The sequence below is a fragment of the Rhinatrema bivittatum genome, chromosome 1, assembly GCF_901001135.1.
Source record: "Rhinatrema bivittatum chromosome 1, aRhiBiv1.1, whole genome shotgun sequence".
Classification (NCBI taxonomy): Eukaryota; Metazoa; Chordata; class Amphibia; order Gymnophiona; family Rhinatrematidae; genus Rhinatrema; species Rhinatrema bivittatum.
In genome coordinates this window covers 373,819,836-373,833,307 of record NC_042615.1, presented here as the reverse complement: position 1 = coordinate 373,833,307, position 13,472 = coordinate 373,819,836, and the positions used below count along the sequence as shown (strand labels likewise).

The 13,472-nt window shown below is 44.0% G+C and overlaps 1 protein-coding gene across 1 annotated transcript in view; it reads left to right on the top strand.

The window, feature by feature from the left end:
- ADGRL3 (adhesion G protein-coupled receptor L3) overlaps nucleotides 1-13,472 on the top strand; it is a 2,126,115-nt gene that overhangs the window by 1,919,556 nt on the left and 193,087 nt on the right. Inside the window, exon 21 of the mRNA XM_029600930.1 lies at nucleotides 9,034-9,202. Within this exon, the coding sequence (XP_029456790.1) occupies nucleotides 9,034-9,202 (169 nt within the window). The remainder of the gene's footprint in view (nucleotides 1-9,033; nucleotides 9,203-13,472) is intronic.

Here is a 13,472-nt window from a genome sequence, read left to right as displayed (position 1 = left end):
ACACATCCCAGTCACTTCCCTAACCAGTTTCTGTGTCTCACACACACCCGTCACCTTCATGCCCAGTCTCTCTCTCACACACACCCCAGTCACCTCTCTAGCCAGTCTCTGTCTCTCACACACACACCAGTCACCTCCCTGCCCAGCTTCTGTCTCTCTCACACACACCCGTCACCTCCCTGCCCAGCTTCTGTCTCTCTCACACACACTCTTCACCTCCCTGCCCAGTCTCTGTATCTCACACACACTTTGCTTAGAGCCCCAATGCTGTGTTCCCCTTTAATTTTCAGTGGCAGATTTCCCAGGGCTGCCGCTTCCTTCTCAGCCACTGCCTTCTCAGCCACTGCCTTCTCAGCTGCACTGAAGCAGCAAACATTTATTTTAGAAAAATATGCCACGGCACTCAAGCCTTTCTTCTGGCTGTCAGGATATCCCTAGGCTCCCGCGGCCCCCCATCTGCCTGCTTTTACGGCCGTTGGAAGCTCCAATTGCCCCATCTGTAATCAGCATGGCTGAGTGCCACTTACTGTTGCGTCAGGGGGGGAATACCTGGAGCAACTGGCCTCTTCGTGCTTGCGACTCACTGCCGCTTTGGGGAATCCCTACTCTATCGTGGTTCCCTGCCACTTTGGAAGCGGGAAATCCTGGTGCAGCTGGCCTCTTTTCTTTGTGGCTCGCCGCTGTGTTTAATTTCAGCACTTCCAGCGCATAGCGGTCACAGGGTCGGGCTTCTTCACCGCCACGGCGTGGACACTGCCAGTCCTCCCAACCCCCCTCAAACCACCCCACCCCACTGGCCAATCAGCGGCTTCCTCCTACCACTGACAGGAAGAAGGGAGGAGGCTTCCAATTGGCCCGCGGGGGCAGGAAGAAGGGAGGAGGTTTTCCATTGGCCCGCGGGAGCAGGAAAAGGTAAAGGGAAGTATAACTGGGGCTTTGGGACACAGGGAGCTGCAACACACCAGCTGGTGCTTGGTGACACATTGGTGTGTCGTGATCTCCGGTTGAGAACCGCTGATCTAGACTGCCACTTCTATGTGTATAGAGCAGTTCCTGGATGCATTGCTCAAGAAAAGGCAAAACTATATATCCTTCCTTTAGAGAAGACCGCAACAACATAATTTCACTGATTTCTATCAAATAGCATATTTCCCCTCAGTCGTGGGGGCTATTGATTGTACACATGCCCCCTATAAGGGCACCTGGGGGCAACGAGTCCACCTACTGCAACCACAAGGGCTTTCACTCCCTCAATATGTAGGTGATCTGTGATGCCAATTGGATCATCCTGGACATCATTCTCAGGTTTCTGTAATCTACTCACGATGTCTATATCCTCTCACACTCAGGAATTCATGACCACTTCCAGAAGGGCACATCACCAGGGCTGACTTCTAGATAGGATTACAGTTATCACTGCCACCATACAGCAACTAATCTCTTCTTTTTGTCTCCCTCATATCTAGGTAGACTTACAACATAGACCTAGGATGACTGTTCCACCCTAATCCTGTGAACTACCCCGCTGACCAAATCTAAGGATTGCACCTCAAACACTCCCAATCCCCACCCTCAACCCCCAATTAGATGCCCAATTGCACCCACAGCACCTCCTACCCTTTCCCCCAGTTGAACCCATAAAAACCCCTACAAACACATACCCACAACCCTAACCCCACCCACCTTCCTAGTTCCCCTAATTTACTTATTCCTCTAGGGTAGGAAGCTAACTGGTTAAACTGGCCTGCAACTCTCTCCAGGCTTGCCTCATCTTCCAGTTATGGCACCAGACTCTCCTGATGGTGAACAGCTGGTCCTCCATACTCAACCACAAGGGATGCTAGGGTATACACATCCCTGGTGGTGAAATTCAGCTACCTTGCTTGGGGGTCATCATGAAATGAGCCCATCCAAGAAGAACCAAAAGTTAATGCACACATGGAATAACATACATGTATATGCTTGCAGTATAGCAAAAGTGTGCACATGTAAGGCTTCATATAAGCAGAAACATTTGCACAAGTAGATTACATACATATTTATATTTTATATGATAAATATACATATTTTATAATATGCATAGATGTACATGTGCAGATTATAAAATATGGGGTAGATTTTCAGAGCCCTGCTCGCCTAAATCCGCCCAAAACCGGGCGGATTTAGGCGAGCAGGGCCCTGCGCGCCGGGAAGCCTATTTTACATAGGCTTCCCGGCGCGCGCAGAGCCCCGGGACTCGCGTAAGTCCCGGGGTTCTCGGAGGGGGGGCGTGTCGGGGGCGTGTCGAGGGGCGGGCCCGGTCGTCGCGCCGTTCCGGGGGCGTGTCGGCAGCGTTTTGGGGGCGGGTACGGGGCGTGGCTACGGCCCGGGGGCGTGGCCGCGCCCTCCGTACCCGCCCCCAGGTCGCGGCCCGGCGCGCAGCAGGCCCGCTGGCGCGCGGGGATTTACGTCTCCCTCCGGGAGGCGTAAATCCCCCGACAAAGGTAAGGGGGGGTGTAGACAGGGCCGGGCGGGTGGGTTAGGTAGGGGAAGGGAGGGGAAGGTGAGGGGAGGGCAAAGGAAAGTTCCCTCCAAGGCCGCTCCGATTTCGGAGCGGCCTTGGAGGGAACGGGGGGAGGCAGCGCGGCTCGGCGCGCGCAGGCTATACAAAATCGATAGCCTTGCGCGTGCCGATCCAGGATTTTAGTGGATACGCGCGGCTCCGCGTGTATCTACTAAAATCCAGCGTACTTTTGCTTGAGTCTGATGCGCAAGCAAAAGTAGGCTGTTCGCGCGCCTCTTAAAATCTACCCCTAAATGCGTACTTTCACATGGCTCCATATACAAGACCTGAGTGAAGGGCCAGACCCGGGAAATTTCTTGACCCCCATTTAGCTTATCCGTCAGGAATCTGACACAGTGTACAGGCCCAATCCTGATACCTGGGCCTCTGCCCAAACCCAGGTCCAACTCTGGGGTCTGGCCCAGAGGCCGGGTCCCGATGCCTGGTCCTTGGCCCAAGCAAAGTTTTTAGAGTGGCAAATTGAAGAGTCCGCTATGCTTTTGCAGGAAAATGTTAACAAATATGAAATATTGAAGGTAATAAAGGTAATACAAGCTTTATCTATTTATTTGTTGAATATATAAATTGCTCTTCCAAGAGAAGCTCAGACCAATGCATAGCATAAAACATATACAATAAGAGGATAACTTGAAAATATGCACACTCACCCATATACACAAGTATGTCCACAATGGATTGTGTAGAAAGTATATGGGCTAGGGATGTGCATTCATTTAAAAGGAAAATGCAAAATGCAATGAATAAGGCTAATTCATTTTGTTCAGGGCCCTCCCCCCGAATGAAGCAAACCTTATTTGTTTGTTTCTTTTTAAACAAATGCATCAGGCCTGAATCTAGGTCCAAAGATGGGGACTCACCTAGAACATAGACCGAGGCCCAAAGAAGAGGCGGCAGCCTATGCTCTAGGCAAGTACTGGTTTTGGGCCTAGGCTGAGGCCCAAAGTAGAGACTATGACCTAGGACCGAGTATGATGCTGGGGTCTCAGCAGAGGTGTGGGCCGACACTGGTGCATCGGCCAATCCACCTGAAAATTAAACATGGGAAAAAAAAAAACTTACCTGATCCATTGGGTATCTATCAAAGGACAGGTCCTAGCACTTGGGCCTCAGCCTAGGCTGGATCCGGAGCCCAGGCCCGACACTGAGACCCAACCTGGAGGCCGGGTCCTGATGCCAGGCCTCAGCCTGAGCCAAGGCTTGATGCAATGACCCAACCTGGAAGCTAGGTCCCAGTGCCTGGGCCTTGGCCTAGGCTAGACCCCAAGCTCAGGTCCAAGGCTGCAGCATGACCTGGAGGCCAGGTCCCGATGCTGGGGCCTTGGCCTAGACCGGAGCCTAAACCCAAGCCCAGGGCTGACGCTGTAACTCGACATGGAGGCCAGGTCCCCGCGTCCACTGTGGTTGTACAAGAATTAACTAACTCCATTGCATTTACCCCAGTGGATGGTGCCATTTTGATGTATGGCAATGTGTACAGTCACTATCTGGCTATAATTCAGCTAAATAAAATAGAGGCATTCTGGGATGTGTCTAACTTATCCTGCTAACAGCTGATTTTCAATTGTAGCTGGCTAAGTTAGCAGGATAACTTTAGATCTTCTTTAGAGCAGGTCTAAAGTTACCCTGCCTTATGTGGCCGGATAATTTTCTACTTAACCAGATATCTTTAAAGATATTAGCGACAATGGTAGCATAGCCTAGTGGTTAGAGCAGGGAATTATGAACTAAGGAAATCAGAGTCAAATCCTGCTGTCACTCTTTGTGATCTTGGGCAAGTCACTTCATCCTCTATTGCCTCAGGTACAAATTTAGGCCTGGATTCACTAAACTATAATATTTTATCATGGAGGAGGTTGGTCCCACGATATTTTGCCCCTCCCTGAGAAAATATCATTGCAGTATCAGAAAAAGCCTGCAAGACAAAAGAACGCGGCACCCAGCACAATGGGACCATTACTTTAAAAGACCCCGTGGCCCAACATGGATCTCCCCACAAGTAAAGAAATAATCACTGGGGTATTGTTAAACCCACCCTCACCCACCTCAGGACCGCCAATTGAGGCAACCCTGCAAAAAAAAAAAGTGTAAATTGATACGTTAAAGGTGCAGTGCAACAATGACACCCCCCCCCCCCCTCCCATGGACAGCTTCTTCCTTATGCACTCAAACTCCTTCCCCTGGCTCCCCTTTCCATATAAATAATAGGCTGATAGTAGCCCTCTAACCCACCAGTTGTTCAAAAATTATGTTGATGGGCTAGTGACCTCAAACCTTGGACATCCCCCATGACCCCCTCTTCCACCCCTTTATCTTAAAATCAATGGTGTTCAGTTGAAGGATGCGGGCATCTCTAGCCCTGGGCATGGACGGCACCATTTTAAAAAATGGCGCTGACCAGACCTTGTCCTTGTCACGTGACTGGGACAAGATCCGGTTGGTGCCATTTTGGAAAATGGCGCTGAATAGGCTTGGGGCTAGGGGGTTCCTGGACCCTCTACACTTGCAGCTATGCTGATTTTAAGATGTAGGAGTTGAGGGTTGGTCCAGTAAGGTCTGGCATGGATGGGCTACTAGGCCAGCAAGGAATGTTTTTGCCCAGTTGAGGATGGGTGTTTCCTTTTTTTGAATAATAAAACTCCAGGTGACTTTATTCTATTAGGGGGGTGCCATGTTGGGCCACATGCATTGGGGGATGCCATCGTGGTTGGCCATGGCCCCTGCTTTGTTGTTTTGTCTCACAGACTTTTATCGTGAGATAAAACAATGCAGCAATATTACTGTGATATTTTGTTGGGGAGGAGAAAAATATTATGGGACCGGCCCCCCTGCAATATTCCCCCCCCCCCAGCCATATTAAAGTATCATGGCTTTGTGAATCTAGGCCATAGCCAGTTAGGCTTACAAGTTATTCGGCTACATGTAGCCAGATAACATTAGGCAAGTATACTCAGCAGGCCATTTATCCTACTGAAGATATGAGACAAGTTATCTGGCTAACTTGTAAACATTTTACTGAATATTGACCTCCTTTAGTTATTGCATCATGAATCCATTATACTAACTTTTCCCTTCATATAAAGTCAGGATGACAGAATCTTCTAAGTACTGAGATTTCTTTAAAACAGTATCCTGTATACAGTACCAACCATAAGTCATGTACAAGAATCTACAAGTTTTTAGCAGATTTCATTGTTCTCCACTGACTGGGAAAAAAATTCTGTTTGTAGGCATGATGCAACAGGGGATTGTGACTCACTAAATGTGGCAGCATTAATTACTTGTTCCCAGTAAGTGAAGTACAGTATTGTGATCATTTCAGAATATAACTTTAGTTCTCTAAGTACAACACTTTTTGTTAAACAGAAAAAATGGACTATTTTTTCTTATTATTTTTGATATCATTATATTTCAATTTGGGGACCTTGTCTTTGTGCTGGGCAGGTCAGGAGATAGGATATACCAGAGGAAGAATCTCCAATGCAGAGACACAGAGGGCAGGCCCCGAGGAGCGGGGAAGCGTAGAGAGCAGATCTCCAGTGTGGTAGCGCTGAGGCTACCCCAAGGAGCGGGGAAGCGTAGAGAGCAGATCTCTGGTATGGTAACGCTAGGGCTACCCAGAGGAGTCCTGGAGTGCCACAAATAAGTCTGATTTTCAGGTTATCAACAATGAAATAAATATATTACTATATTTGTATTCACTGCTTCCACTGGGCCAGATTTTCAAAGGGGTACGCGCGTAAGGTACGCGTGTACCCCCCCCGAAAACCTGGCCCAAACACCCCCTGCGCCCGCCGGAAGCCTATGTTGCATAGGCTTCCGGCGGGCGCAAAGCCCCGGGAAGCGCATAAGTCCCGGGGCTTTCCTGGGGGGGGGCGTTTTGGGGGGCATGTCGCGATCCGCGCATCATCGGGGGGGGGGGGGTGTCGAGGGGGTGTGACGCGTTCAGCGCGTCATCCTGGGGTGGTGCCGCGGGCATGGTTTCGGCCTGAGGGCGTTCTGGGGGCATGGCCGAAGCCTCCGGACCAGCCCCTGGACCGGAACATGGAGCGCGGCAGCTGGCCCGGCGAGCACAAAGTTACGCCTGCTTCGAGCAGATGTAACTTTCGTGATAGAGGTGTGGGGGGGGTTAGATAGGGCCGGGGCGGGTGGGTTAGGGAGGGGAAGGTGGGGGAAGGGCGAAGGAAAGTTCCCTCCGAGGCCGTTCCGATTTCGGAGCGGCCTCGGAGGGAACGGAGCCAGGCTGCGCGCCGACCCCGGATTTTAATGGATACGCACGGCTACGCACGTATCTATTGAAATCCCGCGTACTCTTGTTCGCGCCTGGTGCGCGAACAAAAGTACGTGTGTGCGCAGATTTATAAAATCTGCCCCACTGTGTACAAATCTATTTCATGCATATTCATTATGGATATTCTGAAAATCAGACCTCTTTTTGTACTGTAGGATAGGAGTTGATTACTCTGGATTTAAATGGTTGATAAATTTATCAGGGTGGTCCCATGAACAAGCTGACATATCAGTATTGAGCAAAGCATTAATATAATTTGTCATTCACTTTGAGTCGAAAAAGCAAACTGCAGAAATTCAGCCAAGCATATATGATGTGCACAGAGTAAATATGTTGCATGTGTATTGATAAAGAACTAATATGTTTGTGATTATAATCACCCTTCCAAATCATGGATCACTACTGAGAAGTTTACAGACTATAATCTGTAAATAATCTTTATTTTTTTTTTCTTAAATCATCACATCTCTGATTGTAGAAATTGATGTATGCATTGTATTGCAAGCATTCAGCTTGAATTCCATGAGAAAAATAAAGCGTGAGGATGTGGATGGGCAGACTGGATGGGCCGTTTGGGCTTTATCTGCTGTCATGTTCTCTTTTTCTATGTAAGCTTTGTTTTCACCTAGTCTGAAATATTTAATATAGAAGTAGATCTCAGACCAGGTATGTAATTCTACAAACAGAGGTTAGTGCCTAGGATTTTAAAACAAGAAAGCAATTGATCTCATTCTCCATAAAGGAAATGTTTCTCTCTTGCTTCTGCTGAATACTTGATTCACCCCAGTCTAGCAATCTGAGCTCCATACCTAGATGAAGAAGGCAACATGCTGTATAACACTGTGATACCAATCCTAACATACAAGGACAACTGTTTTCCCTCTTCCAATAATGTGAAAACTTATGTGGTTCAAACTGGGAGAGAGAAGCTTATCACAAACCTGGAGATAGTTTCCATCAGACAGAAATCAGTTTTTGCAGTAACACATAAGGCTGAGCATATCTTCTTTAGAGTAGTATTGCTAAAGTTTACAGACAAACAGTGAAGTAAGCAAAATATGTTGCACAGCTGAAAACAAACATGTGTCAATATTGAATGGAAGTGTTAAAAGAAAAGTCAATACAGCTGGAGCTACCGGTGAGCTATCAGAGGCTAAGAGCTCCAGGAAAGTTTATATTTCCCCCTGTTCATTTGCTATGGCTGCATCTACATATCATTTACATAAACACCGCTGCATGCAGTGTGAGAATTTATACGAGCTAAAATTAGTTTCTCTGTGCATAATAATTCCACATGTGTGTGTTTTTTTTTCTCAGACTGTAGATGTTTTGTACCAGCTGTGTCTGGTTCCTGAATTGCTTGTGTCATAATTATAATGGTCTATACTAGGTATGTGTGCATTTGTTTGAAATGAAATTGGACATTTTAATGCATTTCCTGTTTTGTTTCAATACATTTTTAAAATGAAACACAAGAAAAGGGGACAAATTGTAATTCATTTTTGTTTGTTCTCATTTTCAAATTTTCACTGCCCCCAGCATCAACAAAAAATAAAATAGTTCCCCGGACTCACCCTGCTTCGTCACATCCTCTGAATCTTCTTACTATATTTTTCTCTCAGGCGGGAGCGGTCCCTGGTTTCTCCTTGCCCCTACCAGTGGTATGCTTAGAAATGGCACTGGCACATCAAGGCTAGCACCATTGTTAATTTATTCCATACAAAAATGGCTCCAGCCAAGTCTAGAGGCAAGCCGGCATAATTTTGTGTGGCAGAAATGAATAAAGATGCCAGTCTTGGTCTGCGGGGTAAGATAGTTCGTGGAAGGGGAGAGAGGCTTGAGAATCAGAGGGGAGGCCTGGAGGGTGTTCTTTTCCTGCTCTAAGGGGGCCTGGCATTTTTTTCTTTTACTTTTTTTCCTTTCTTTTAATAATCTTGTTTGTTGCTTGATTCATTCTTTTTCTTTTTAAATAATTGAAAAATAAACCAAATTATAAACCAAATGAAAAAACCAAACCAAAATAGTGTCTGTGCACACTGCTAGTCTATATATAATTTGTTATTTGTTCTTTCACATATGCGACTTGGTATTGTGGAGATGGATTTACGTGGTTAACAGCAAGCAGCAGTACTTGTGTGCAGATCAAAGACCAATTGCTTTACATTTGTTATTTTCTTAACAGGTCTTGGGTCATAGGTGCAATAGCTCTCCTATGCTTACTGGGATTGACATGGGCCTTTGGACTTATGTATATAAATGAAAGCACAGTCATCATGGCATACCTCTTCACCATTTTCAACTCTCTGCAGGGAATGTTTATATTCATTTTCCATTGTGTCCTCCAGAAGAAGGTAAGCCAGAAACTACTATGCAACAGACTTTGACTTTAACAATTTTGCTATAACCTTGCAACAGTGGGATAGCATTGTCATAGTGCTGCTATGTGCTACATCAATGTTTGATACCTGGACCTGAAATAGGAAGGTGGCACTTGGTTGATTCATTTTTGCATTTGTTTATATATTTTGATGTTTTATATAGCATGGTATTATACCAGGGCACTTTACATCAAATTACATACAGGTACAAGAAGTCCCTGCCCAAAAAAAGTTTTACAATTTAATGAATATTTGAGATAACAGGAGATCATATGACTTGTCCAAGATGACAAAGAAAAATTAAGGGGAGTAGCAAGATTTGAATCCTGATCTCTACTGTAAACATTAGGCCACAGAAATGAACATTGAAATCTGCAGGGACCACAGAAGTTGATTTTGAAGCTCAACAAGATACCAACCAACATCAAGTTAAGAAGTTGTGCAAGTCACCAAAATAGAGCAGGGCCAGTATCATCATGCATTGCTTACATGACCATAGCCTGCCCAAAATTTACCCACACAGGAAGAGGTAGAGTTGGATGCATTCCTGAGGAAGGTTGCTCTTCAGCTGCATAGCACTGAATATCATAAGAACATAAGAAATTGCCATGCTGGGTCAGACCAAGGGTCCATCAAGCCCAGCATCCTGTTTCCAACAGAGGCCAAACCAGGCCACAAGAACCTGGCAATTATCCAAACACTAAGAAGATCCCATGCTACTGATGCAAATAATAGCACTGTCCAGCTAAAATTAGTCATTACAGTATTTCTAGTTGTTTCAGATGCCTGTTCTACAGTACAGTTAGCTAGAAAACATTTTCTGATTAGCTTTATTTGGGTATAATCAGCAGAACACGTATGTGGATAAGTGCTCCTGAATAAATTGGTTAAGTTACCCACTTTGCCACTCACCACTGAATCATAAAGATGGCGCCGGCCATCCAGTGCTCCTACCATGTGACAGGGGCCGGCCAATGGCACAGATACCCTGTCACATGGTAAGGGCAAAGGGCCATTGGCGCCATCTTTATGAGTGGCAGCTGACGGCCTGAGAACGGGAGATCGCTCCCGGGACCACCACTAGACCACCAGGTAATTTTAAAATGTTTTGGGGGGATTGGGAGGGTGGGAGAAGCTAAGGGGTCATCTTTAAAGGGTCGGGTGGGTTTTTTTTTAATTGGGCCATCAGCGCCATTTTTGAGTGGCAGTCAAAATGGCGCCGATGGCCTGAGAGCGGGAGATCGGTCCCCGCGCCCCCACTGGACCACCAGGTACTCGTAAAAAGTTGGGGGGGGTCGGGGGGATGGGGGAAGGTAAGGGGTCAATTTTAAAGGGTCGGGCCTCACTAAAAAAAAATTAACGATGTGAATCGGAACAGATTCCAATTCACATCTCCAGCGATCAGATTTTTTTCTCCCTCCAGCCGAACCCGATCGTTAAGACGATCAGGCACACGATTCACATCTCTAGTTCCTACCACTGCCCTCCATTTGTGTTCCAAACATTCTGGCCTTTATCAATTGCTCTGGCTGGCTGCTATAGGCTTTGCCATCTTCCTCTTTGCAACTCCCAACACGTGCCTTGAAATAAAGCAACCCAACCCCCAAAACCAGTGAGGATACTCTCAGAACATATCACAGCCTCATTCCTGTTGATGCTAGATTTGTAACCATAGTCGCTGTCTTCCATTTAAATGGAGCCTCCTTGGAATCTCCCCCATCCCCAAGACCAAGTGTTACAAAGGATACACGTAACCTTCTGGAACCCTTTTAGCATGCTGGGGTCTACACCATTGAGTCCTAGGGCCTTATCTACTCTCACTTGTGCAATCGCAAGTTCCTTTTCCTATGTAACTGGGTCTGAAATCATTTCACATTTATCAATTCTATTTTCTGATTTTGGTACATCTCCTTTCCCTTCTTCATTTATCTCATCTATTCCCCCTTTGGTTTTCCATCTATCTCTTACATAACTAAATAAGGTTTTATCTCTTCCTTTTTTTTGACTGGGCAGTTTTTTCCTCTGTTTGGGCCTTTTCTCATCAAAGCACCATCCCTGCATCACACTTCAACTGGTACCACCATTTTTTATTCTACTGCACTGTACGGATGAAGAAACCACCCTTGCTTATGGAAGTTTACAATTTAGTCAAGCCATACAGACAAGACAAATAAAATACTTCAGCATATGCATATACAGTATTTATTACAGTAAACCTTGTTGACTTTAACCACGTTATTTATTTACTTACACATTGTATATACCGTCATTCCAAACAGATCACAATGATTTCAGCTTAACATACATAAAATGTAAAATAATACAAATTAAAAAACTTATTTATTAAAATAAAAAACATAATACAATAAAATATCCAATACATATTAAAATATAATTTCAGTACTCTTTCGGATTGTTATCAGCTTTCCTCAATTAATACTGGAAAAATGTGTTTCCATAACTCTCTGCCAATAGATTATAGGCATTTCCAAACAACCAAGTTTTCAATTCACATTTATATTTTTTACCATCAGTTAATGTATACAATTCTTCAGGCATTAAATTCCACAACTTAGAGGCATGGTCTCTCACTTTACTTAGGTGTGCACTCCGAATCGAAGGAATAATTAATAAACCTTTATTTTGAGATTTTAGGGTTCTTTGCAGAATACAGAAATGCAAAGTTGCTCCAATACAACTAGAATCTTTAGGATGAATAATTGTAAAAATTAATGTAAGAATTTTGTACCGAGTTCTAAATTTTATAGATAACCAGTGTAAAGATATCAAAAGTGGGATGACGTGGTCATATTTTTTACAACCAGTTAAATGTCTAAATCATTATGAAACATTTGCAATGATCTCAAAGCACTGGCAGAAAGACCAAGCAGTAACGAATTACAATAATCAGCATTAGAAAAGATTAAGGTCTGTAATACCATGTGGAAATCATTAAAGGTTAACAAAGATTTTAGTCAATGTAAAAAACGTAATTTCCCATAACCAGATTTAATTAACATTTTAACATGTTTGTTCATAGATTGTCATCTAATTGAACTCCCAAATCATGTACCTGGTCTGATAGTACAATTTTATTGGTACCCACATTAATGTATAAAGGTTTATACAAGGAAGGTTTTATGTTGTTGTTTCAGTTGTAGTACTGATCAGTGTTAATTTAATATGAGAGAGAACTTTTTGAATAGTAGTCATGTAAATGTTCATTAATTTGGTGGCATGTTCAAGGGATTGGGTACAGGAATGTAAAATTGCAAATCACCATATTAAGTAAAAAGAGAGACCAAGACCAGCTAATAATTTACACAGTGGAAGCATATAAATATTGAAAAAAAGTAGGCGAGAGGGCAAGTCAGAAAAATGATTACCAACTTTAACCTGGAAGGATATTTCTGTAAGAGAAATGAGAACCATTTCAGGCAATATCACCCACTACAGTTTCATCTAATCCATGAAGCAACATGGAGTGATCTACAGTATCGAAAGCCGCAGATAGACAAATATGAATCCCCACTATCAAACCCATGGAAAACGGAATCTGCTAAAGAAAGACGTAAAGTTCCCATAGAATGAGGCTTTCTAATTGATTTGGAAAAAAAAATATTCTGAACATCTAAATGATTAACTAGTTGAGCACGTACTGCTTTCTCAATAATTTTTGATAGAAAATGTAAATTGGATATTGGTCTGTAATTGTTCCAGTCATAGTTAATTTTCCATATTAGTTTTAATAACAAGTTTAATCATTGGTTATTTTAAGCTGGCAGGAACAAATCCTTCAGAAAGAGAGAGATTAACCAATTTAGAAATACCAGGAAGAATGCTATCTTGAACTTTCTTCAGTGATTTTATTGGGATTGGATCTAAAGGATGAAAGTCTGGTTTAATCTTAGCCATAATTTGTCCAATTTCCAAAGATGACAGTTTCAAAAGTATTCCATACAGAGGAACTGTACAAATGTTCAGAAGAACTTAAAGGAACATTTTTGGGAAAAGTTCTTATTTAAAAGATGTATTTTGTTAGCAAAGACATTAGCACATTCATTGCTTTTTAGAGAAAATAACAAAGTCATCTAAGAAAGGCAGAGACTGATCTCTAATTACATGTTTAACAGTGACATAAAGTAACTTGGAAATAAACTTAACCTCATGAATTTTTTTTTGGCATAATGTTCTTTTTTTGTGTGTGATTAATTGAAGATCTATATTTACAGAGCAAAGATCT